The 26,225-nt window shown below is 47.3% G+C and overlaps 1 protein-coding gene across 1 annotated transcript in view; it reads left to right on the top strand.

Moving 5' to 3' along the window:
* Window positions 1-26,225, top strand: part of DMC1 (DNA meiotic recombinase 1) — a 561,673-nt gene that overhangs the window by 334,423 nt on the left and 201,025 nt on the right. Inside the window, exon 4 of the mRNA XM_068254934.1 lies at window positions 12,767-12,881. Within this exon, the coding sequence (XP_068111035.1) occupies window positions 12,767-12,881 (115 nt within the window). The remainder of the gene's footprint in view (window positions 1-12,766; window positions 12,882-26,225) is intronic.

The following is a 26,225-nucleotide window of genomic DNA, read 5'->3' as shown; positions in this document are numbered from 1 at the left end:
GACTGCACAGGCGGCTGCTGTTCCAGCTGCTTCAGGGCCTCCTCTCCCAAATCCACCAAATCGCCAAGTGCCCTGTCCAGCAGACAAACAAAGGGCACCCACTGGCAGAGGGATGCCCGTTGTTCACTCACCAGGTTGGTTCCCTGCAGGAAGGGAGCCAACACCAAGCAGACCTGCTGCATCTGCCCCCATTGCGCGTTGGTGAGGAGCTGGAGTGTGGTGCTGCTTCTGCTGCCGGTGCCGGCGACAGTGGCATCATAGATGTACCGGTTGACAGCCCTCCTCTGCTCAACCAGCCACTCCAACATCGCCAGGGTGGAGTTCCAGCGAGTTGGCACATCTATGATAAGGCGGTGTCGTGGCAGGCTCTCCTGCTGCTGGATGTCTGCCAGTTTTGCTGCGGGAGCTGCTGAGCGGCGGAAAGTGCGCACAATTTTCCGCGCCGCTTCTAACAGCTCCTCCATCCCCAGGTAGGTGCGCATGAACTTTTGCACCACCAGGTTCAGGACGTGGGCCAAGCAAGGGACATGGAGCAAGTCTCCACTGCTGATGGCAGACAGCAGGTTGGCGGCATTGTCGGACACCACCAATCCCACAGTGAGGCCTCTGGGGGTCAGCCACGTCCTCTCGGCGGTGGGAGCTGCTGCTTCTCCCCTGACCCCGCGCGGTGGCACCACGTAGTGGGCAACTGGTGCTGCTGTGCCCGAGGATGGACCTGCTGCTTCCTCGCTCGGGCTTTCCACCAGGCTGACCCAGTGGGCCGTAAAGGACAGATAGCGCTCTGTCCCAAACCGGCTGCTCCTGGAATCCATGGTTATGTGGATCCGCGCACTGACAGCGTGATCCAGCGTGCGGCCCACGTTCTCCATGGCAGAGCGGTGCAGTGCTGGGATCGCCCTGCGGGAAAAATAGTGGCGGCTGGGGACTTGCCACCCTGGGATCCCAACCTGCAGCAGCGCTCTGATGTCACTCCCCTCCTGCACAAAGGAATATGGCAGGAGCTGGGAGCACATGGCCCGGGCAAGCAACCCGTTCAGCAACCGGATGCGCCTGTGGGCGGGAGGCAGCACCTTGGTCACACCGGGGAATGCTTCGCTGAGCAGGGTCTGGCGGCATTTGCCTGCACGGGAGGATGAGGAGGCCACTGTGGAGGGAGCTGATGAGGCCACTGAGGACTGGCTGCCCGGGGGGGGGGGGGAGTGAGTTGCTGCTGTGCTCCTGCTGCTGCTGCTGGATAGAGGTGTACCGAACGGTTCGCCGGCGAACGGTTCCAGGCGAACATTGGGGGTTCGCGTTCGCCTGCGCCAGGCGAACTTTTCCGGAAGTTCGATTCGCCCCATAATGCACTATGAGGGTCAACTTTGACCCTCTGCATCACAGTCAGCAGGCACATTGTAGCCATTCAGGCTACAGTAAGCCCTGGAGCCCCACCCCCCCTTATATGAGGCAGCCTCCGGCGGCCATTACAGTCACTCGTGAGAGAGGAAAGGGACAGCTGCTGCAGACTTTTTCTCTTAGGGACAGATTAGTTAGGTTCTAGGCTGCTTTGCTTGTTCCTGACTGATTAATATTGCTTTTAAAGCACCCAGCAACAGCTCTTTTCAGAGCTCAACCTGTACATTTTTTTTCCTGACACTTTTGTTGCATGCACAGCCTTGCTAATTGATAGTGTGTGTGCCACTGCCAGCAGCCCAGCACATTTAGTGACTGACTGCCTGTGTGTGTGACAGGGAGCTGCACATTGTACTACCCAGTGTGATGATATATAACATAGGACACTGGCAAAGGCTATTATGGAAAGGATCCAGGTGTTTATTATTCCACCAACACTACTATTTCAGCAACACAACACTTAAATAGCAGCAGCATAAGCAGAGCTACCATCATCTGTAGTGTCCACAGATAGAGAACTCCAAAAACAGTCCAAGAAGTCCAAAGGTAAAGTCCAGGCAATTAATCCATTATTCCATAACAGGCAGTTGGATTTATTCACTGCTGTGACTATTGGATCCAGGGAATTGGAGAAACGCCATAGCTTGCTGTCCCCTTCACTGACTCACACCAAAAAGCCTCAAGTCCCTGACCTTATATGGCAGATCCAGGATCCTATCTACCTGGAGACGCCTTGCTCCCAGACCATTCAGTAGATACAGTCAATTCCCTCCTCCAAGAGCTGTGTGGTCCAGCAGAAAGCAGTCAGATCATTGTCTATTTGGTAAACAGAGAAGATAAGGACTAGTCTGCTAGCAGACAGAACAATAGAAACTTCAGCAAGCTAAAACCAACAAGACAATATACAGATTACATCAGGAAAAAAATACATTTAACAAGAATAATAAATACCATACATCACACCCAGTACTGCATATACCCCAGTACCTGTTGTGTTTACTTAACCCACCTCATCACTGCATATACCTAGCTTTGTGTTGAGTGAACCCAGCTCACTGCATCTAACTACCCAGTACCTGTTGTGTTTACTTAACCCACCTCATCACTGCATATACCTAGCGTTGTGTTGAGTGAACCCAGCTCACTGCATCTAAGTCTAACTACCTGTTGTGTTGAATGAGAACCCACCTCACTGCATCTTAAGTACCTTCACTGTATACTGTTCAGTGAACCCAGCTCACTGCATCTAACTACCCAGTACCTGTTGTGTTTACTTAACCCACATCATCACTGCATATACCTAGCGTTGTGTTGAGTGAACCCAGCTCACTGCATCTAACTACCTGTTGTGTTGAGTGTGAACCCACCTGGCCACCTCACTGCATCTAACTACCTGTTGTGTTGAGTGAGAACCCACCTCACTGCATCTTAAGTACCTTTACTGTTGAGTGAACCCAGCTCACTGCATCTAACTACCTGTTGTGTTGAGTGTGAACCCACCTGGCCACCTCACTGCATCTAACTACCTGTTGTGTTGAGTGAGAACCCACCTCACTGCATCTTAAGTACCTTTACTGTTGAGTGAACCCAGCTCACTGCATCTAACTACCCAGTACCTGTTGTGTTTACTTAACCCACCTCATCACTGCATATACCTAGCCTTGTGTTGAGTGAACCCAGCTCACTGCATCTAATTACCTGTTGTGTTGAGTGTGAACCCACCTGGCCACCTCACTGCATCTAACTACCTGTTGTGTTGAGTGAGAACCCACCTCACTGCATCTTAAGTACCTTTACTGTTGAGTGAACCCAGCTCACTGCATCTAACTACCTGTTGTGTTGAGTGTGAACCCACCTGGCCACCTCACTGCATCTAACTACCTGTTGTGTTGAGTGAGAACCCACCTCACTGCATCTTAAGTACCTTTACTGTTGAGTGAACCCAGCTCACTGCATCTAACTACCTGTTGTGTTGAGTGTGAACCCACCTGGCCACCTCACTGCATCTAACTACCTGTTGTGTTGAGTGAGAACCCACCTCACTGCATATAGCTAGCATACCCCCGAGATGGACAAAATGGACAAACCAGGTAGAGGAAGAGGTAGAGGCAGACCCAGAGGAAGGCCACCAGGTACCGGCAGGTCTGTGGCTGTGCGAGTTGGTGTTGCTGTGATTTCATGCGGACCTGCCCCAAAATACAGTGCTCAGAAGAAGGCACGTGCCATCACTTCCCAAAATCGTGAGGAGGTGATTGAGTATTTAACACAGAACACCTCATCTCCCGCAGCCACCAGCGCTACAACAAGCACCACATCCGCTGCATTTGACACTTCGCAGGAGTTATTTGGTGGTGGTGGTGAAATCACTGATTCCCAGCCACTACTGCAACAACAACAAGAAGGCGCAGGTACACCACCTCATACGTCTGAGTTAGGTGGCGATAGTATGGACGTAACGTGTGTGGATGGGGATGATGGTGGACCACCTGAAGTTGGTGCACTTGAGGAGGTGTCTGAGGAAAGCGCAGCTGGCCAGGAGGATTATGATGACGATTATACGGATACCACATATGTTCCCGGTAGAGGAGATGACCAGGGGGACAGTTCAGAGGAGGAGTCAGAGAGGAGTAGGAGGAGACGACTCCATGATAGAAGCAGAGGGAGCTCGTCCTCAGAAACAGCTGGGGGCAGTGTCCGGTGCCATGTATCGCCAGCTATGGCCAGGGAGCACACATGCCCTTCAACGTCAGCTGCTGCTGATGCCACTGTAGCGCCATCACCCCAGGGGGGCTCAGCGGTTTGGACATTTTTTCACGTGTGTGTCTCAGATCGGAGCAAAGCCATCTGTTGTCTCTGCCAGCAAAAATTGAGCCGTGGAAAGGCCAACTGTCACGTAGGGACAAGTGCTTTACGAAGGCACCTGGAGAGAAGGCACAAACAGCTATGGCAAGAACACCTGAGGAAAAGAAGCACCCCTCAAAAGACAAGCAGCGGAGAACAACCGTGGCAGCCGTTACAGGGGGCTTCTGCTGCTCCACGTTCCCATGGTATTGTTCGTGGCTGGGGGGAGGAAGAATGGATACACTTTTAAACAATTTAAAAATACAACCATCTAAACTTTCAAACAATTTAAAAATACAACCATCTAAACTTTCAAACAATTTAAAAATACAACCATCTAAACTTTCAAACAATTTAAAAATACAACCATCTATCATTTTCAAAAAAATTAAAAAAAGGGCAAAAAAACTTGCCCTCCGTAAAACATTCTTGGCAAATGCTTTTGACTTGGTTTGTCTTCCGCTGACTCAAGGGTCCATCTGAAAAGCACGGTCAGGGCAGCTACAGCATGGGTCTCAGCAGGCTCCCACTTCGGGCCGCAATCCAACCTTCATTCCCCGCGGTGACAATGGCAGACTTGCCCTCCATAACGGATTCCCGTTAAAGGATTTAAAGTTAATTCATTTCAAATACACAGCAGGGCCTCGAAAGTCCGCCTCCTGTATTGTTATTTTTGGTCACTACCTCGGGGCGGGCGTGCATGCCTACCTGCTGCCCTCCTTGGATGTGTAGTGGTAGCCGTTTCTCAGGCTCCACACCGGATTCCATCCCTCATTCCCCGGCCATTACCCGGGGTCACAAATGACAGACTTGCCCGCCTCCATATGATTCTCGTGAAAGGAATGTGGTGTCATCTTTGCCCACCATAACTGGTTCTTGTTAAAGGATTTAAAGTACATTCATTTCAAATACACAGCAGGGCCTCGAAAGTCCGCCTCCTGTATTGTTATTTTTGGTCACTACCTCGGGGCGGGCGTGCATGCCTACCTGCTGCCCTCCTTGGATGTGTAGTGGTAGCCGTTTCTCAGGCTCCACACCGGATTCCATCCCTCATTCCCTGGCCATTACCCGGGGTCACAAATGACAGACTTGCCCGCCTCCATATGATTCTCGTGAAAGGAATGTGGTGTCATCTTTGCCCGCCATAACTGGTTCTCGTTAAAGGATTTAAAGTACATTCATTTCAAATACACAGCAGGTCCTCGAAAGTCCTCCTACTGTATTGTTATTTTTGGTCACTACCTCGGGGCGGGCGGGCGTGCATGCCTGCCCGCTGCCCTCCTTGGATGTGTAGTGGTAGCCGTTGCTCAGGCTCCACACCGGATTCAAACCTCTCATTCCCCGGCCATTACCCGGGGTCACAATGGCAGACTTGCCCGCCTCCACAGGATTCTCATTGTAGCGGTACTGAACAAGTACACAGCAAGTAGAAAATGTAAATTAAAAACAAAACGTAAGCTTTTTAACAATGCCATGGAAAGTTGAGAAGGAAGTCACACATTACCTGACATCACTGAGTGAGGAAGAGCAATCACGCCATGTTGCGCAGTAGTCCAGCATGGCCGTCACTACACAAACAGCTGTTTGCGGTGCGTTACACAGTGAGTTTGGTGTGTCAGTGTGAAGCAGTACTCTAATTACACTCCCTGTTTGATGTATACACATGCAAGATGTTTGAAAGCACGTTAGGCCTGCAATTTTAGCATTCAATGTGATTTCTGCCCTTATAACGCTGCTTTGCGTCACATCCAGATTTTTCACCGGGACTTTTGGCATGTATCCCACTCCGCCATGCCCCCCTCCAGGTGTTAGACCCCTTGAAACATCTTTTCCATCACTTTTGTGGCCAGCATAATTTTTTCTAATTTTCAAAGTTCGCCTCCCCATTGAAGTCTATTGCGGTTCGCGAATTTTTCCGCGAACCGAACCTTCTGCGGAAGTTCGCAAACCCGGCTCGCGAACCGAAAATCGGAAGTTCGCGACATCTCTACTGCTCGATGGGCAGGAGGGTCGGCTGCTGCTGCTGCTGAAATCTGTGCAGTCGCTGTCTGGCTCTGACCACTGCCTGCACCACTTTGCATAAGCTTCTCCAACTCATTAAAGTCCTCAAAACGTCTGCTCTGTAAGTGGGTCTGCAGGCACGAGGTACTCAATTTGTGGATATCGCGACCTCTGCTGAGACTGAGATTGCAACTGTTGCAAATTGCACGGGTCGGGTCCACTGGGCACTTGGTGAAGTACCGCCAGACTGGGGACTTCAACCTGCTCTTTGCGCTTGAGGGCTGGGGTTTTTGGGTGCCCTTGGAGGATTGTGCCTTTTTGGTTGTAGTTAGAGGTTTGCTGCGAGTGGTGGTAGCGACTGAAGCAGTAGGCTGTGGCTCCTGCCTTCCACGCCCTGTGCTGGCCGCCTTGCTGCTGCCGCGCCTCTGCGCCAGAGACGCCTCCTCCTCCGATGATGAGCTTCCTTCAACCAACTGTGCTGGTGGTACTGGTCGCACATATGAAGGATCTATCAAGTCATCATCATCAACCCCAAACAAATCCTGTGAGCCCGACTCAACAAACTTCTGCACCTGTAACTCCTCCTCCTCCTTGCATGGCCCCATCATCTCCAACTCATACTTCTCCAAAACATCCCTGTACATGGTCACAGTCTCAGGGGAGAAGAGCGTGCTCTTTGAGGACAGGCTGGTCGATGGGGTCACCGTGACCATGGCCTCAAGCGCTGGTGGAGGCCTGCTGCGGACAGGAGTGCTGGTGGCACTAGTCTCGCTGCTGCTGGAGGCCTGGCTGGAAAAGGTGGCTTCCTGCCCCACCATCATTTCCACCGCAGCCTGCACCTAACTCTCCCCAATGGGCCGTGGGCGACGACCCGTCTCAAAGATGGGCGCAACACGCTGCTGTTGCGCCTCTGCTCCCTACTCCCTGTGGTCAGTGGCTGGCGGCGCACCAGTCCCAGACCTGCTGCTGCTGGCAGTGGCTCCTGCAATGGTGCTTCTTCTCCTGGTGGTGCCTCGCCCTCTACCTCTACCTCTGCCAGTCATAGTGCACTATACAAATACAGTAAAAAAAAGGGGGTAGAAGAGGGTGGGAAAGGGTGTAAACTTTAATAAAGTCTGTGTTGGTGGTGACTTGGTGGTGACTAGTAGTACAGTAGTAGACACTAGTAGTATGCACGCACGCAGGTAACTAAGAAACACCGAGCGTACTACGCTACAAGTAAGTCGTGCGGCAGACAATCGGTGACAATTAATAACGGTCACACACGGTCAGACGCAATCAATCAATAGGCTCGGGCAGGTGAGGTGACAGACAGTCACAGGTCACTCACAACGGATGCCGGTGTGGTGGCCTGTATGTGTTGTAACTCTTATTTATTACACACACTACAGATGAGAATAAAATCACACAGTAAAATTGAAAAAAAATTTAGTGAACGAGTACTAGGCTAGTAGACTAGTAGTATAGTAGTAGACACTAGAAGTATGCACACACGCAGGTAACTAAGAAACACCTAGCGTACTATGCTACAAGTAAGTCGTGCGGCAGACAATCGGTGACAATTAATAACGGTCACACACGGTCAGACGCAATCAATCAATAGGCTCGGGCAGGTGAGGTGACAGACAGTCACAGGTCACTCACAACGGATGCTGGTGTGGTGGCCTGTATGTGTTGTAACTCTTATTTATTACACACACTACAGATGAGAATAAAATCACACAGTAAAATTGAAAAAAAATGTAGTGAACGGGTACTAGACTAGTAGGGGTACTAGACTAGTAGACTAGTAGTATAGTAGTAGACACTAGAAGTATGCACGCACGCACGCAGGTAACTAAGAAACACCTAGCGTACTACGCTACAAGTAAGTCGTGCGGCAGACAATCGGTGACAATTAATAACGGTCACACACGGTCAGACGCAATCAATCAATAGGCTCGGGCAGGTGAGGTGACAGACAGTCACAGGTCACTCACAACGGATGCTGGTGTGGTGGCCTGTATGTGTTGTAACTCTTATTTATTACACACACTACAGATGAGAATAAAATCACACAGTAAAATTTAAAAAAAATTTAGTGAACGGGTACTAGGCTAGTAGACTGGTAGTATAGTAGTAGACACTAGAAGTATGCACACACGCAGGTAACTAAGAAACACCTAGCGTACTATGCTACAAGTAAGTCGTGCGGCAGACAATCGGTGACAATTAATAACGGTCACACACGGTCAGACGCAATCAATCAATAGGCTCGGGCAGGTGAGGTGACAGACAGTCACAGGTCACTCACAACGGATGCTGGTGTGGTGGCCTGTATGTGGTAGAGTAGATGTATACAGTACACGGGAGGGGGGGGGGGGGGTCTGGGGAGGATCTGAGGGTGTGGGGGGGGGGTGATCAGGAGCCCCCAGGGGGCAGTTTAGGACCCAACCTAAAAAATAGCGTTGACAGATAGTGACAGGGAGTGATTGATGGGTGATTAGAGGGAAGAACAGATGTAAACAATGCACTTCGGAGGCGATCTGAGGGCGGGTGTGCGGGCGATCTGAGGGTGTGGGGGGGTGATCAGGTGCCCGCAAGGGACAGGTTAGGGTCTGATCTGATGGGTGTTAGTGACAGGGGGTGATTGATGGGTGATTGACAGGTGATCAGTGAGTGATTACAGGGAAGAATAGATGTATACAATACACAGGGGGGTGTCTGGGGAGGATCTGAGGGTGTGGGGGTGTTAGGACCTAACCTAAAAAAATAGCGTTGACAGATAGTGACAGGGAGTGATTGATGGGTGATTAGGGGGGTAATTGGGTGCAAACAGGGGTCTGGGGGGTGGGCATGGGGGGGTCTGAGGAGTGCTGTGGGCAATCAGAGGGCAGGGGGGGCAAATCAGTGTGATTGGGTGCACACAGGGAGGGCTTTAGCCTGCCCTGGTGGTCCCTCGATCACTGGGACCACCAGGGCAGGAGGTAGCCTGTATAATACGCTTTGTATACAATACAAAGCGTATTATACGCTTGTATTGCGGCAGATCGGGGGTTAACAACCCGCCGGCACTTCCGTACGGCCGGCGGGTTGACATCGCGGGTGGGCGGAGCCTATTGCCGGCGGATGCGTGTGCAACGAGCGCGCAATCCCCGGCAGGACAGAGCAGAACGAGCCGCCGCCGATGTGCGTATTGCAGTCATTCTGCGGGCCATTTTGCCGCCGCCCATCGGCTGTGGGCGGTCCGCAAGTGGTTAAAGTACAACTATCCCAGTGAAAATTCTAAATGCCACATATATTTCCAGTAATTACTAGCAAATAGCAATAAAAAGTCTTTTTTCATCTTTTCATGTTTAATGTGAAGAAAATATGACATTTACAGAGAACAGTTTTCACTGTGGGCATTACTATGGAAGACTGTGTCCAGCACATCCAGCATACAAAAACAATCTTCACTGGCTGTAATACTGTGACTGGAATCTGTTCACAATGATAGAAAGCAGATATAGCTTCAAATGTGTATAAATAATCATGAGCTGTAGCTCTGTGTGCCTGATCTTCTGTCTCTCTCTATGCCTTGCAGTGTAAAGTAAACAGTTTACAGCCAGACAGATCCTTCTCTGTATTTAAAAATTCCTCATCTGTTCTTATATGATCTGTGAGAAAGCAGGCAGTGCAGAAACAAACAGTAAATCATTCCTCTGCGAATAGTGACAGAGAAGTGTAACCTGGCTACAGGCCTCTAGCCTGATGCCGACACAAATTGTTACAAACAGCTGGTAAACAAGACATTTTTTTTCACACAGGCTGTGATGAGAGACCTCTGGAAAGCTTTCTATTGTTGCTGGGTAAAAGCTCTATAAGTATGTGGGGTTTACAGAAGAACAGTTTCTTTGATAGTTGCTCTTTAATGCATAATATTTAAAATCAGAATTAAGCAAAATAAATATTTGTAACCGCATTTTAAACCACTAGAGGGTCTTCTTCTATCCCTTTTCCTCCTGCCATGTGTGGCAAGTGACTGCGCCCCCTAGCCAATCACCTTTGCCTCGAGACTTCCTATGGCACCTAGCCTTTTGGTACTGAAGTTAATTCCAAGTACAGGAAAAAAACATTTTTGGAATCACATGGTTAGGAGTTCAGACCCTATCAAAAGAAAGACTTAGGGCTCAATCACACGTTGTGCTTTTACATAACCTGCATGCTATTACATACTTGTAATGCAATACATGCTGCACACCTTATTTTATAGTCTGAACAATTATGTATTTTTACATGAAAAATACTGTGGACAGCACATTCAAATAATGAATCAATTACAATGCTTAGGTATGCATTTGCACTGCTGGATCCCTTGTTCAAATTTCAGCCAGGGCACTATCTGCACAGAGGCTATATGTTCTCCCCATATCTGCATGGGTTGTCTGTGGGCACTCTGGTTTCCTCCTACATCCCAAAAAAACATACATAGATTTAAGCTAATTGGCTTTCCTCTAAATTGGCCCTAGATTATGATACATACATAGACATATGACTATGGTAGGAATTAGATTGTGAACCCCTCTGAGGCACAGTTAAAGTGTAACTGTCAGGCATAAAATCAATTCTTTATTTTTATCTGGTAAATAAGTAATACGGATGCTAACCAGGCAATCCAAAAGTTAAAATCTCTATTACTTTTCTTGTTTATAAATGATCATTCCTCAGTTTACCTGACTCTTATTTGGTATGTTGCCTTTTTTGCTTCTGTACATTAGTTAAAGGGAACCAGAGAGGAATGGGGGGAGAAAAAATTAAAAGATTTTATACATACCTGGGGCTTCTTCCAGCCCCATAAGCCTGAATCGCTCCCACGCCGCCGTCCACTGCTGCCTGGATCCGCCGGTACCGGGCCCGTCACTTCCGGCGGACGCGACCAATTGTCCGCATCACTGGGGCTCCCTCCATACAAGTACTCATGCGGCTGCGCAGTAAGCAGCCACATGCGTACTTGTATGGAGAGAGCACCCTGTGATGCGGAGAATTGGCCGCGTCCGCCCGCCGACTGGCCGACTCGCGGCAATGACGGGACCCGGTGGCGGCGGTTCCAGGCAGCAGTGGACGGCGGCGTGGGAGCGATCCGTGCGTATGGGGCTGGAGGAAGCCCCAGGTATGTATACCTCATCCTCTCTGGTTCCCTTTAAGTCTGAGGGGAAATAAAGAAGCAAAAAAAGACAATCCAGCATGCCCTGCAACTTCCTTTGTGCGGCAACGTACCAAATAAGTGTCAGGTAAAGTGAGGAATGATCATTTATAAACAAGAAAAGTAATAGAGATTTTAACTTTTGGATTGCCTGGTTAGGATCCGTATTACTTGTTTACCAGATAAAAATAAATAATTGATTTTTGATTTTATGCCCGACAGTTACACTTGTGACTAAGTGACAAGACAATATACTCTGAACAGTGCTGTGTTAGATGTCAGTGCTATGTAAATAATAACATAAACATGCCCAAGCAGTTGTGCGGGAAGTTCATTGGTATGTGCAAACACTTTGCATTAGTGTGCAGTGCATATAGTTTGAATAAGGCCTAAAAGCGGCCATTAACAATTCCTCAGACAAATGATTGTCTGATTTGATCATAATGATCGATTAAAAATCACTATTTGGGCCTATTAACAGAAGAAAAACTGCTTACCAATTTGATCAGATTAATGGAATTGATCCATTTTTGGATCGATTACATCAAACTGATGTTAGTGGGCAAGAAAGTTAATTCCCAATTGATTATTATGCTCAAATCATATGATCATTTGTCCAGGGAATTGTATTGTTAATGGCTGCCTTTAGTTTCTGCTACTTGTTACAACTAACACATTTTACCTACTGCTGTTCCTACGAACTGTTGACATCAACAGAAATAGTTGCTCCTGCTCTTGTTCTTAGTAACATTAGTACTTGCTGCTTATTTTAGTAGCTGTTGCTTGTAGCAGTAGCTATGTCTCATGCGAAAAGACCCTTTGATGTGAACACAGGGATATAAATAAAAACCTTAGTTCTAAGGGCAGAGTCACACTGGGTCACTTACGCATACCGAGGCTGGTCGCTAGCACTAGTAAAATAGTTACTGCAACTAGCTACTATTGTTGTTGATGAAGGAGGATGCCATCTTCATTACCTTAGAAGCAATGAAAGTTGCCTGACTTCTCTGCCTCTGGCCCAGAGTGAGCATAAAAGATCAGATGCTTTGCTCTGGTCTGTAGAGAAGATGGCGCATCCCATATGGGCCATGGGGCAGTACCCAGCAGATAAGTAGTGAGGCTCACCCCAACCCTTGTGCCCCCCTCTACGGCACATTCCATTCAACCCCCCTCCCCCCCATCATATTTCTTGGTGCTCAGTTAGTTTTACATTTTTCTTACTGCTATGGATGAATTCTAATTTCACAGGCAGCAGCCTGGGTGGGGGTGGGGGGTTTGGAGTACTCAGCATCAGGGCTGCTATTACTTTTTTTTTTTTTTTTTTATGGAGAGACGCATGACTGCCATATTGTTTTCTTCTCTGTTTAGATTATTGATTCTGTCATGGCTCTCTTTCGTGTGGATTTCAGTGGTCGAGGAGAGCTGGCTGAAAGGCAACAGAAATTAGCAAAGATGCTGTCTAGACTTCAGAAAATTTCAGAAGGTAACCTGTTCAATTTATTTTTTCATACGTCTGTTCAGAATATTCAGTTATGATTACAATGCTTTCAGGAGAGATGGAGTACAGAAGGAAATTATCCGCAAACAGGGATACAGAAAACATTAAAAAACATACACATATCCCATATTCTTAAACTTCCAAAGAGAACATTTTTTTCGACTGCAGTTACACTTTAGGCTAAGTTTATATGAGTGACTGACATTGACTGGCATCTGCTACAGTGTACGAGTGTAGACTTAAATATTGAAATAATGATACAATACAGTTGAAGCAGTAGCAGAAGATTAAACATTGTATATGAATTACTTCATAAAGAAAAAGTACTCAACTGAATACTAACTAAGCCACAAGATCTAAATCTTTAATATTACTGGGGGTAAACCCAAAAATAGGTAATGTAATGAAATAAAAAAAATATATGGTGCAGGGAGGGTGTCTTTACCATTCCAGATGGAAGAACCCAAACCACAGGGTTAAAGTAAAAAGATGAAATTATTTATTCATCACTAGTAAAAGGACAACGCAGGTCTCAGCCCACTTCTTCAGGTCAATACAAGTGCTTACAAACATAAATATGTGTATACAGTATATATGTGTGTACTGGCGCTGCTAAATGGCATACAGGTAGTCCCCGGTTAACGAACGAGATAGGGACTGTAGGCATATTCTTAACCTGAATCTGTCCTTAAGTCGGGACGCTGCACTATTTCTGTCCCCTGTGCTTCCAGTGTCCCCCTCTGTGTCTCTCGTGCCCCCCTGTGTCTTTCATGCCCCCTGTGTCTTTTGTGCCCCCCTCCTCTGTGTCTCTGTGCCCCCTAATGCAGAGTATGCGCAGCGGAAGGCGCAACAAGTCTCACCTGCTTCCAGGGCGGCTCCGGGCCAATCAGCGGCGTCCTCTCACCCTTCAATGTTCCTCCCGTTGGCTTCACTAGCGTTGTGTAATGACGCAGTCAGAAGGAGACCCCGCGGCTCCTTCTGATTGCATCATTACGCGACGCTATTGAAGCCGCCAGGAGGAACATTGAGGGGTGAGAGGACGCCGCTGATTGGCCGCCCTGGAAGCAGGTGAGACTTGTTGCACCTTCCGCTGCGCATACTATGCATTAGGAAAGTTGGTGCAAGAGGTAGTCCCTGGGCTGCGTGACGTCATCGCGGCGGGTTGGCGGGCGTTCGTATCGGTGGGTCGTTCATAAGTCGGGCGTTCGTATTGCGGGGACTACCTGTAATATATTTCAATTATATTTCAAAAACCATTACATCAGTATTAGACATTATTGATGGTATATCTCAAGAGTATTTGTCGATGGTATAAGCAATATTATCTCTGTGCACTCTATTCTAGTACATTTTAATATTGCTCTCAAAATCCTGGTTCTATGCAAATATATCCTAGAGAACTACTATTGATTGCATTATTGATGTACTGAATACATTCTGATTTTTTTTAAATAGGAGTGCAGATCTTATGAGTATAAATACTCTTGTACTACAATCTAACATCTAGAAGGGTGTAGGAGGCGCCCGTAGACATGTACTTGTACTTCTTATGGTATTAAATTAAGCAGTACAGTAGAGTATGACACAAATGTTCCTTCCTTAAAGGAGTCAAACTCACACGTAAGGTAGCGAAAAAGCTTCTCAAATTTTATTGAGGCACAATCTACAATGCGTTTCATGGTTACAACCGCTTCCTCAGGTCTATAAGTGTGACCTGAGAGGTACAGTCTGTATCCTGAGCGCCATCTAACATCTAATACCCCACAATACTGCACCATTTGGCTCCTGGTCTCTCCTTGTCATACAGGTGATTGTGGTATACCCACATTGACCACCTTATCTACTAGAACTGTGGATCAAATCCAGGACAAGAGACTGGTGTGAGACATCTGGGATAAAGGAAAAAAGAAAGATTGAGACTAAATGGAAATGGATCTAATAGACAAGAGATTTAATCATCGCTTCAAACTCTTCTCACAATTTAAGATCAAAAATAGTGAACTACAAACAAACAATGAAAGAGAAAATAACGAAATAAGACCAAAACTAATCAACCCAGATCTCCGTCCCTCTTTTTATGACCTTGAAGGTCTATTAAAATCTGAGTTTTTCAATCAAGCTGATATTGAGATGCAGAGGGTGTACATAGAGGAGGGCATCTCTCCTAATGGCCTAAGAGACATGACAGAGTCACCTTTTCCAAAAGACATAGAATTTGGTATAATTACCTAGAAGAAATTGTACAAGGAAAAATGGATAGAATTATAAGAAAAAGGACAACAATTTTCAATGATTTAGAACCTAAAATTCCATTGCTAAGAGCTACCCTAATCCCTTTTGCATCAACAAATGAATACAAATCATTATCATACAATTTACAAAATTGGTTGAGGAAATTTGAATGTGAAATAATAGAGAACAAAATCAACAAGCTAAATAGAGACAGAACAGCCTACACAAACCACACAGAAAGAGTAAGGAAACCATTTCAAAGACCCAAGGAGGGACAACATAACCCAAAGAATCCGTCAGGACCACAAGAGTCACCAAAGGGTAATCCACCTTGGCACCCCACACAGAGACCATATCTATCACAAACCATCCAACCCTCAAGATCACATACCAAGACTCCCATCCCACAAAAACACTTTGAAACCAGACAGTAGAATAGAAGAAAGAAAATAAATACTGAGTAATGATGATAAACAGCAAAAGGGAAAAAATAACACTATTGTAAGGAAACGCGGAAAGGCCGCCGTCTCTCGAGGTGAGGCAGCTGTTTCCGCGTCCAGCATGGCGTCACAACGCGGAAAAAACGCCGCATGCCGCATAGGCAGTGCGGCGGAATCCACATTGGTAACGGCTGAGTCCGCATTAGTAACGGCGGAATCCGCATCAGAGGCGGCCCCCGCTCTAGATACATTGCATGACAGTACTGGTGTGGCTGGGACTGATAGTCCACCAAGATTCAGACTTACACGCGCACGAGCACAGAGGCAGTTTAAATAGCAGTTAGAAGGGAGTCGGCTGACCAGCTGGATCAGCTGACAAATTCCACTGCTCTCATTGGACCAGCAATTAGGGAGGTCCTGGAAAGGTCCTAGAGTATATATACTGCTGGTTGTTCACTTGCTCTTTGTCTGGCGTGCGATCACATATGTGGGAGCACCCAGATCCGTAGTCAGATCCGCAAGTGTGCCGGGACCAGCTGGAGCTGTAATCCTACACTTAGCTAGATTCTGTTGATAGCTAAAGTACTAGTTTGATTGTGATTATCTGTTATGACTTTTGCCTGCTTTGACTACTCTTCTGAACTCTGATCTTGTACCTCGATATTTCTGATACTCTGTTACCGACCCCCGGCTCGTTCCTAGACTCCGCCTTAGCCTCCTGATTCTGTACCTCGATATTTCTGATACCCTGTTGCCGAACCCTGCCTGTACTTAGACTCCGCCTTTGTCTCCTGATCTTGTACTTTATCTGTCCGTGTGTTTACGACCTGGCTTGTCCGACCTCGAGAACCGACCTCACCGTTAGAGGCGGTTCCTCGCTCTGTTAGCGACCCTTCCTCCTGAGGGTCACTTTCAGACATCCTTCCCACTGTCAGTCTGACTCCTCCCGCCTTGGAGAGCTCAGGTCTGCGGAAGGAATCTGTGCAGTACTCCTTGCTGCACTGAGGCCTAGTCCTCAAAGTGTTACTGTTACACCAAACACTACACTCTACTCAGGTGAACAGAGGTTAGTTAGTATATCGGAATATCGGTGAGACTGCAGATCACTTATAATCTGGTATATATCTGTATTTCCGGTGATACTGCAGATCACCGGTAATCAGACACTCTCTGTGCCCACCGATCGTTACAGAACGCCAGACCAAAAGACAGATGGAACGCGCTGATCCACTGACTGCGCTTGCCACTTCGGTGGACAGTATCCATCAAGCACTGGGCCAGCACAAAGCCTTAATCAATGCTCTATCAGGCTCAGTGCGTACCCTCCAGACGTCAGTTGATTCAGTGCGATCCCCTCCTAGTGACGACATTCGCATGCCTGTATTTTTTTAAATAGGAGTGCAGATCTTATGAGTATAAATACTCTTGTACTACAATCTAACATCTAGAAGGGTGTAGGAGGCGCCCGTAGACATGTACTTGTACTTCTTATGGTATTAAATTAAGCAGTACAGTAGAGTATGACACAAATGTTCCTTCCTTAAAGGAGTCAAACTCACACGTAAGGTAGCGAAAAAGCTTCTCAAATTTTATTGAGGCACAATCTACAATGCGTTTCATGGTTACAACCGCTTCCTCAGGTCTATAAGTGTGACCTGAGAGGTACAGTCTGTATCCTGAGCGCCATCTAACATCTAATACCCCACAATACTGCACCATTTGGCTCCTGGTTTCTCCTTGTCATACAGGTGATTGTGGTATCCCCACATTGACCACCTTATCTACTAGAACTGTGGATCAAATCCAGGACAAGAGACTGGTGTGAGACATCTGGGATAAAGGAAAAAAGAAAGATTGAGACTAAATGGAAATGGATCTAATAGACAAGAGATTTAATCATCGCTCTAAACTCTTCTCACAATTTAAGATCAAAAATAGTGAACTACAAACAAACAATGAAAGAGAAAATAACGAAATAAGACCAAAACTAATCAACCCAGATCTCCGTCCCTCTTTTTATGACCTTGAAGGTCTATTAAAATCTGAGTTTTTCAATCAAGCTGATATTGAGATGCAGAGGGTGTACATAGAGGAGGGCATCTCTCCTAATGGCCTAAGAGACATGACAGAGTCACCTTTTCCAAAAGACATAGAATTTGGTATAATTACCTAGAAGAAATTGTACAAGGAAAAATGGATAGAATTATAAGAAAAAGGACAACAATTTTCAATGATTTAGAACCTAAAATTCCATTGCTAAGAGCTACCCTAATCCCTTTTGCATCAACAAATGAATACAAATCATTATCATACAATTTACAAAATTGGTTGAGGAAATTTGAATGTGAAATAATAGAGAACAAAATCAACAAGCTAAATAGAGACAGAACAGCCTACACAAACCACACAGAAAGAGTAAGGAAACCATTTCAAAGACCCAAGGAGGGACAACATAACCCAAAGAATCCGTCAGGACCACAAGAGTCACCAAAGGGTAATCCACCTTGGCACCCCACACAGAGACCATATCTATCACAAACCATCCAACCCTCAAGATCACATACCAAGACTCCCATCCCACAAAAACACTTTGAAACCAGACAGTAGAATAGAAGAAAGAAAATAAATACTGAGTAATGATGATAAACAGCAAAAGGGAAACAATAACACTATTGTAAGGAAACGCGGAAAGGCCGCCGTCTCTCGAGGTGAGGCAGCTGTTTCCGCGTCCAGCATGGCGTCACAACGCGGAAAAAACGCCGCATGCCGCATAGGCAGTGCGGCGGAATCCGCATTGGTAATGGCGGAGTCCGCATTAGTAACGGCGGAATCCGCATCAGAGGCGGCCCCCGCTCTAGATACATTGCATGACAGTACTGGTGTGACTGGGACTGATAGTCCACCAAGATTCAGACTTACACGCGCGCGAGCACAGAGGCAGTTTAAATAGCAGTTAGAAGGGAGTCGGCTGACCAGCTGGATCAGCTGACAAATTCCACTGCTCTCATTGGACCAGCAATTAGGGAGGTCCTGGAAAGGTCCTAGAGTATATATACTGCTGGTTGTTCACTTGCTCTTTGTCTGGCGTGCGATCACATATGTGGGAGCACCCAGATCCGTAGTCAGATCCGCAAGTGTGCCAGGACCAGCTGGAGCTGTAATCCTACACTTAGCTAGATTCTGTTGATAGCTAAAGTACTAGTTTGATTGTGATTATCTGTTATGACTTTTGCCTGCTTTGACTACTCTTCTGAACTCTGATCTTGTACCTCGATATTTCTGATACTCTGTTACCGACCCCCGGCTCGTTCCTAGACTCCGCCTTAGCCTCCTGATTCTGTACCTCGATATTTCTGATACCCTGTTGCCGAACCCTGCCTGTACTTAGACTCCGCCTTTGTCTCCTGATCTTGTACTTTATCTGTCCGTGTGTTTACGACCTGGCTTGTCCGACCTCGAGAACCGACCTTACCGTTAGAGGCGGTTCCTCGCTCTGTTAGCGACCCTTCCTCCTGAGGGTCACTTTCAGACATCCTTCCCACTGTCAGTCTGACTCCTCCCGCCTTGGAGAGCTCAGGTCTGCGGAAGGAATCTGTGCAGTACTCCTTGCTGCACTGAGGCCTAGTCCTCAAAGTTTTACTGTTACACCAAACACTACACTCTACTCAGGTGAACAGAGGTTAGTTAGTATATCGGATTATCGGTGAGACTGCAGATCACTTATAATCTGGTATATATCTGTATTTCCGGTGATACTGCAGATCACCGGTAATCAGACACTCTCTGTGCCCACCGATCGTTACAGAACGCCAGACCAAAAGACAGAAGGAACGCGCTGATCCACTGACTGCGCTTGCCACTTCGGTGGACAGTATCCATCAAGCACTGGGCCAGCACAAAGCCTTAATCAATGCTCTATCAGGCTCAGTGCGTACCCTCCAGACGTCAGTTGATTCAGTGCGATCCCCTCCTAGTGACGACATTCGCATGCCTGTATTTTTTTTAAATAGGAGTGCAGATCTTATGAGTATAAATACTCTTGTACTACAATCTAACATCTAGAAGGGTGTAGGAGGCGCCCGTAGACATGTACTTGTACTTCTTATGGTATTAAATTAAGCAGTACAGTAGAGTATGACACAAATGTTCCTTCCTTAAAGGAGTCAAACTCACACGTAAGGTAGCGAAAAAGCTTCTCAAATTTTATTGAGGCACAATCTACAATGCGTTTCATGGTTACAACCGCTTCCTCAGGTCTATAAGTGTGACCTGAGAGGTACAGTCTGTATCCTGAGCGCCATCTAACATCTAATACCCCACAATACTGCACCATTTGGCTCCTGGTCTCTCCTTGTCATACAGGTGATTGTGGTATCCCCACATTGACCACCTTATCTACTAGAACTGTGGATCAAATCCAGGACAAGAGACTGGTGTGAGACATCTGGGATAAAGGAAAAAAGAAAGATTGAGACTAAATGGAAATGGATCTAATAGACAAGAGATTTAATCATCGCTCTAAACTCTTCTCACAATTTAAGATCAAAAATAGTGAACTACAAACAAACAATGAAAGAGAAAATAACGAAATAAGACCAAAACTAATCAACCCAGATCTCCGTCCCTCTTTTTATGACCTTGAAGGTCTATTAAAATCTGAGTTTTTCAATCAAGCTGATATTGAGATGCAGAGGGTGTACATAGAGGAGGGCATCTCTCCTAATGGCCTAAGAGACATGACAGAGTCACCTTTTCCAAAAGACATAGAATTTGGTATAATTACCTAGAAGAAATTGTACAAGGAAAAATGGATAGAATTATAAGAAAAAGGACAACAATTTTCAATGATTTAGAACCTAAAATTCCATTGCTAAGAGCTACCCTAATCCCTTTTGCATCAACAAATGAATACAAATCATTATCATACAATTTACAAAATTGGTTGAGGAAATTTGAATGTGAAATAATAGAGAACAAAATCAACAAGCTAAATAGAGACAGAACAGCCTACACAAACCACACAGAAAGAGTAAGGAAACCATTTCAAAGACCCAAGGAGGGACAACATAACCCAAAGAATCCGTCAGGACCACAAGAGTCACCAAAGGGTAATCCACCTTGGCACCCCACACAGAGACCATATCTATCACAAACCATCCAACCCTCAAGATCACATACCAAGACTCCCATCCCACAAAAACACTTTGAAACCAGACAGTAGAATAGAAGAAAGAAAATAAATACTGAGTAATGATGATAAACAGCAAAAGGGAAACAATAACACTATTGTAAGGAAACGCGGAAAGGCCGCCGTCTCTCGAGGTGAGGCAGCTGTTTCCGCGTCCAGCATGGCGTCACAACGCGGAAAAAACGCCGCATGCCGCATAGGCAGTGCGGCGGAATCCGCATTGGTAACGGCGGAGTCCGCATTAGTAACGGCGGAATCCGCATCAGAGGCGGCCCCCGCTCTAGATACATTGCATGACAGTACTGGTGTGGCTGGGACTGATAGTCCACCAAGATTCAGACTTACACGCGCGCGAGCACAGAGGCAGTTTAAATAGCAGTTAGAAGGGAGTCGGCTGACCAGCTGGATCAGCTGACAAATTCCACTGCTCTCATTGGACCAGCAATTAGGGAGGTCCTGGAAAGGTCCTAGAGTATATATACTGCTGGTTGTTCACTTGCTCTTTGTCTGGCGTGCGATCACATATGTGGGAGCACCCAGATCCGTAGTCAGATCCGCAAGTGTGCCGGGACCAGCTGGAGCTGTAATCCTACACTTAGCTAGATTCTGTTGATAGCTAAAGTACTAGTTTGATTGGGATTATCTGTTATGACTTTTGCCTGCTTTGACTACTCTTCTGAACTCTGATCTTGTACCTCGATATTTCTGATACTCTGTTACCGACCCCCGGCTCGTTCCTAGACTCCGCCTTAGCCTCCTGATTCTGTACCTCGATATTTCTGATACCCTGTTGCCGAACCCTGCCTGTACTTAGACTCCGCCTTTGTCTCCTGATCTTGTACTTTATCTGTCCGTGTGTTTACGACCTGGCTTGTCCGACCTCGAGAACCGACCTTACCGTTAGAGGCGGTTCCTCGCTCTGTTAGCGACCCTTCCTCCTGAGGGTCACTTTCAGACATCCTTCCCACTGTCAATCTGACTCCTCCTGCCTTGGAGAGCTCAGGTCTGCGGAAGGAATCTGTGCAGTACTCCTTGCTGCACTGAGGCCTAGTCCTCAAAGTGTTACTGTTACACCAAACACTACACTCTACTCAGGTGAACAGAGGTTAGTTAGTATATCGGATTATCGGTGAGACTGCAGATCACTTATAATCTGGTATATATCTGTATTTCCGGTGATACTGCAGATCACCGGTAATCAGACACTCTCTGTGCCCACCGATCGTTACAGAACGCCAGACCAAAAGACAGATGGAACGCGCTGATCCACTGACTGCGCTTGCCACTTCGGTGGACAGTATCCATCAAGCACTAGGCCAGCACAAAGCCTTAATCAATGCTCTATCAGGCTCAGTGCGTACCCTCCAGACGTCAGTTGATTCAGTGCGATCCCCTCCTAGTGACGACATTCGCATGCCTGTACCTGATAAATTTTCCGGCCACAAGTTTGACTTCCGGAATTTTAGGAGTAGAGTGTTATCGTACTTCGAGTTGAGACCCCGATCCTCGGGGACTGAGACCCAACGGATCACCTTTATCAAAACTTTGCTGACTGGTGACTCCCAGTCATGGGCATATAACCTGCCTCCTACCGATACTGCTCTGACCTCGGTAGAGGAATTCTTTAGGGCCATGGCCGTAATTTATGACGACCCTGACCTTGCTGCGTCCTCGGAGCGGAAGCTCAAACTTTTGCGGCAAGGCAGAGGTTCGGTCGAGGATTATGCGGCAGAGTTCCGTAGGTGGTCAGTCACCGCTAGATTTGACAACTTTGCCCTGATGGATTACTTCTTGTCTGGGTTGTCGGAGGAGGTCTCCGATCTAATGTTAACCATACCCGAGCCCAAGACAGTTGATGAGGCCATATCATCGGCCATTCGAGTTGATCGCAGGCTACGCCATCAGAGGCAGGCTAGGGGCAGTCATCGTGTCAGAGTGACTTCGTACGCAGCAACATCTGCTGCATCCTCAGTAACAGCATCTCCGCCTGTCTCGCCCTCTCCGGCCTTGCCTCCACCTGAGCCAATGCAAATTGGTCGATCAAGACTGACCCAGGTGGAGCGAAGGCGGAGGATGATGGAACGACTGTGCCTATACTGTGCAGAGGCAGGGCATAGGGTGCGTAATTGTCCTAACAAGTCGGGAAACGACTTTGCCTAGGAGTAGTGGGTGGTGACACCCTAGGCACACAATTTTCGCCCCTCAAAGAGAAGAAATTGCTTCTCCCCTGTACCATTACATGGGAGAATAAGTCAGTAGCCACTGAAGCATTTATTGATTCTGGCTCAGCGGCTAACTTTATCAATCTTGAATTTGCTCAGGAGTTGGGTATTCCCCTCACTCCAGTAAGTCCCCCCATTCTGGTCAGCGGTGGACGATTCTCCTTTGCAACGAGAGCGCCCACTGTCACAGACCCCGGAGGTGAAAGTCGCCATAGGGGTATTACATGGGGAACAGTTACTTTTTTTGTGTTACAGATGTCCACCTCCACTATTATCCTAGGTATGCCGTGGTTGCAAACTCATTCACCTCAAATAGACTGGGCCACGGGTCAACTAACTTCCTGGTCACCTCATTGTTCTCAATGGTGTTTAGGAAAGGTAACATTGGGGCAAACTAGAATACAGGTGGGAGGTGTGCCAGACCAGTACTCAGAATTTTCCGATGTATTTTGTCCCAAGGCAGCTGACAAACTGCCCCCACATTGCCCTTTCGACTGTCCTATCGACCTCCGTTCAGGTTGTGTACCCCCTCGGGGCCATTTGTATAATTTGTCAGGACCCGAGAAATTGGCCATGCAGGATTATATCCGTGAGAATTTGGCCAAAGGTTTCATTCGCCCGTCTCCTGCTGGAGCCGGGTTCTTTTTTGTTAAAAAGAAAGATGGAGGCCTGCGACCCTGCATTGATTATCGCGGCCTTAACAAAATTACAGTGAAAAATCGCTATCCGCTGCCTCTGATAGACGATTTGTTCACTCAAATCACTGGTGCCAAGATCTTTTCCAAACTGGATTTGCGGGGCGCGTACAACCTCATACGCATAAGAAAGGGCGATGAGTGGAAAACGGCCTTTAATACTCCAGATGGGCATTATGAGTACCTGGTAATGCCCTTCGGGCTTTGTAATGCCCCGGCCGTTTTCCAGGAACTCATCAATGAGGTCTTCAGAGAGGTGTTGGGGAGATTCGTTCTAGTCTACCTTGACGACATCCTTATCTTCTCCAACAACCTCTCCGAACATAGAACCCATGTGAGGTTTGTGTTAAATCAGCTTAGGCAGAACTCTTTGTATGCCAAACTTGAAAAATGTATTTTTGAGGTAACTTCTGTCTCCTTCCTGGGGTACATAATTTCCACCACGGGCCTGGCTATGGATCCCGCCAAGGTCTCCGCAGTTCTAGAGTGGCCTCAGCCGGTTGGGTTAAAGTCCCTCCAACGTTTCCTCGGTTTTGCCAATTATTATAGGAGATTTATTAAGGGGTACTCCACGGTCATCTCTCCCCTTACCAGTCTTACTAAAAAAGGAGCAGATACCACTCACTGGTCTCCTGAGGCTGTACGGGCGTTTGCCACCCTGAAGAGCCTATTCTGTTCAGCACCCATCCTCAGACATGTGGATACGTCCTTTCCGTTTATTGTTGAGGTGGATGTTTCGGAGGTTGGGGTGGGGGCTGTGCTGTCTCAGCGGTCAGGTTTGCAGGGTAGAATGCATCCGTGTGCTTACTTTTCTCGGAGGTTCTCCCCTGCAGAAAGGAACTATGATATTGGCAACAGGGAGCTTTTGGCTATTAAATTGGCTTTCGAGGAATGGCGACATTGGTTAGAGGGAGCTGAGCATACCATCACGGTTTACACCGATCACAAAAACTTAGAGTACATCAGGGGGGCTAAGAGGTTGAGCCCTCGTCAGGCTCGATGGTCGCTATTTTTCTCTAGGTTTAGTTTCATTATTACGTACACTCCAGGTAGCAAGAACGTTAAGGCGGATGCGTTATCCAGGTGTTTTGAGGCAGAGACAGCACAGCCCTCCGTTCCCGAGACCATTGTTCCCCAGAGGTTCATATTGGCAGCAACTGGAACTTGGGAGGATTGGAAGGAGACTTTGATCCCCTTTTAGCAGGACATCCCGGAAGGGAAGCCCGCAGGGGTTCTATTTATCCCTCTGCCTTTTCGTCTCCAGGTACTGGAGATGTTTCATATGCATAAGAACGCTGGGCATCCAGGGGCATCCAGAACACAGGATCTGGTGGCCAGATGTGCCTGGTGGCCCTCTCTGGCAGCAGATTGTAAGGAGTATGTGAGGGAGTGTACGATATGTGCCAGGAGCAAACCCTCCCGGCTGGCACCTGTCGGCACTCTGCAGCCTTTGCCCACCCCGAGTGAGCCATGGACCCACCTGTCTATGGATTTTGTGGGTGAACTTCCCAGATCCGAAGGCATGGCGGTCATTTGGGTCATAGTTGACCGTTTTAGCAAAATGGCCCACTTTGTGCCATTGAAAGGACTCCCCTCGGCTCAGGAATTGGCCGAGTTATTCATTACGCATGTCTTTCGGTTGCACGGCATTCCTGAAGACATAGTCTCTGATAGGGGAGTCCAATTTGTCTCCCGATTTTGGAAGGCTTTTTGTCAGCTTATGGGAATAAAGCTATCATTTTCATCAGGATATCATCCTCAGACTAATGGCCAGACCGAGAGGATAAACCAGTCCTTAGAGCAGTTCTTGAGGTGCTATGTTGCAGAAGCGCAAGACGATTGGGTCAGGTTCTTGCCCTTCGCAGAGTTTGCTCAGAACAATTTAAAAAACTCATCCTCTGGATTTTCTCCCTTCCAGGTAGTAACGGGGAGATCACCTAAGTTCTCCCCACTTCCTGTGGCCTCCACTCCGTTCCCAGCCATGGAGGTCTGGCAAAAGTCATTTAGGGACCTTTGGGGGACGGTAAAAAGTAACCTAGAAAAGGCATTTCTGAGTCAGAAGGGTCAAGCTGACAAAAAACGCTCAGCAGAGTGGAGGTTCCGACCAGGGGACTTGGTCTGGGTATCCACACGTCACTTGACCCTGAGACAACCTTCTGACAAACTTGGTCCCAGGTTCGTGGGTCCATTCCCGGTTGCTAGGAAGATCAACAAGGTCACATTTACCGTTGATCTTCCCACCAGCATGCGGGGAGTGAGGTCCTTCCACGTATCACTTCTTAAACCCGCAGTCCAGGTGGGTCCCACTCCTCCTCCTCCTGTGTTAGTAGATGCCCAACCTGAATATGAAGTGGAAAAGATTTTAGATTCCCGCACGGTACAAAACTCGGTTCAGTACCTCGTACATTGGAAAGGGTACGGCATTGAGGAGAGACAATGGGTACCGGGTTCACGCATGCATGCAGACGAGTTAAGGAGGGAGTTTCATACCTTACATCCCGAGAAACCTGGTAGGAGTTGTCCGGAGTCCACTCCTCGGGGGGGGGTACTGT

This window comes from Hyperolius riggenbachi, chromosome 9, assembly GCF_040937935.1.
Source record: "Hyperolius riggenbachi isolate aHypRig1 chromosome 9, aHypRig1.pri, whole genome shotgun sequence".
In the NCBI taxonomy this organism is placed as follows: domain Eukaryota; kingdom Metazoa; phylum Chordata; class Amphibia; order Anura; family Hyperoliidae; genus Hyperolius; species Hyperolius riggenbachi.
The sequence above is the reverse complement of the archived record's forward strand: the minus strand, read 5'-3'. Positions and strand labels throughout refer to the sequence as shown.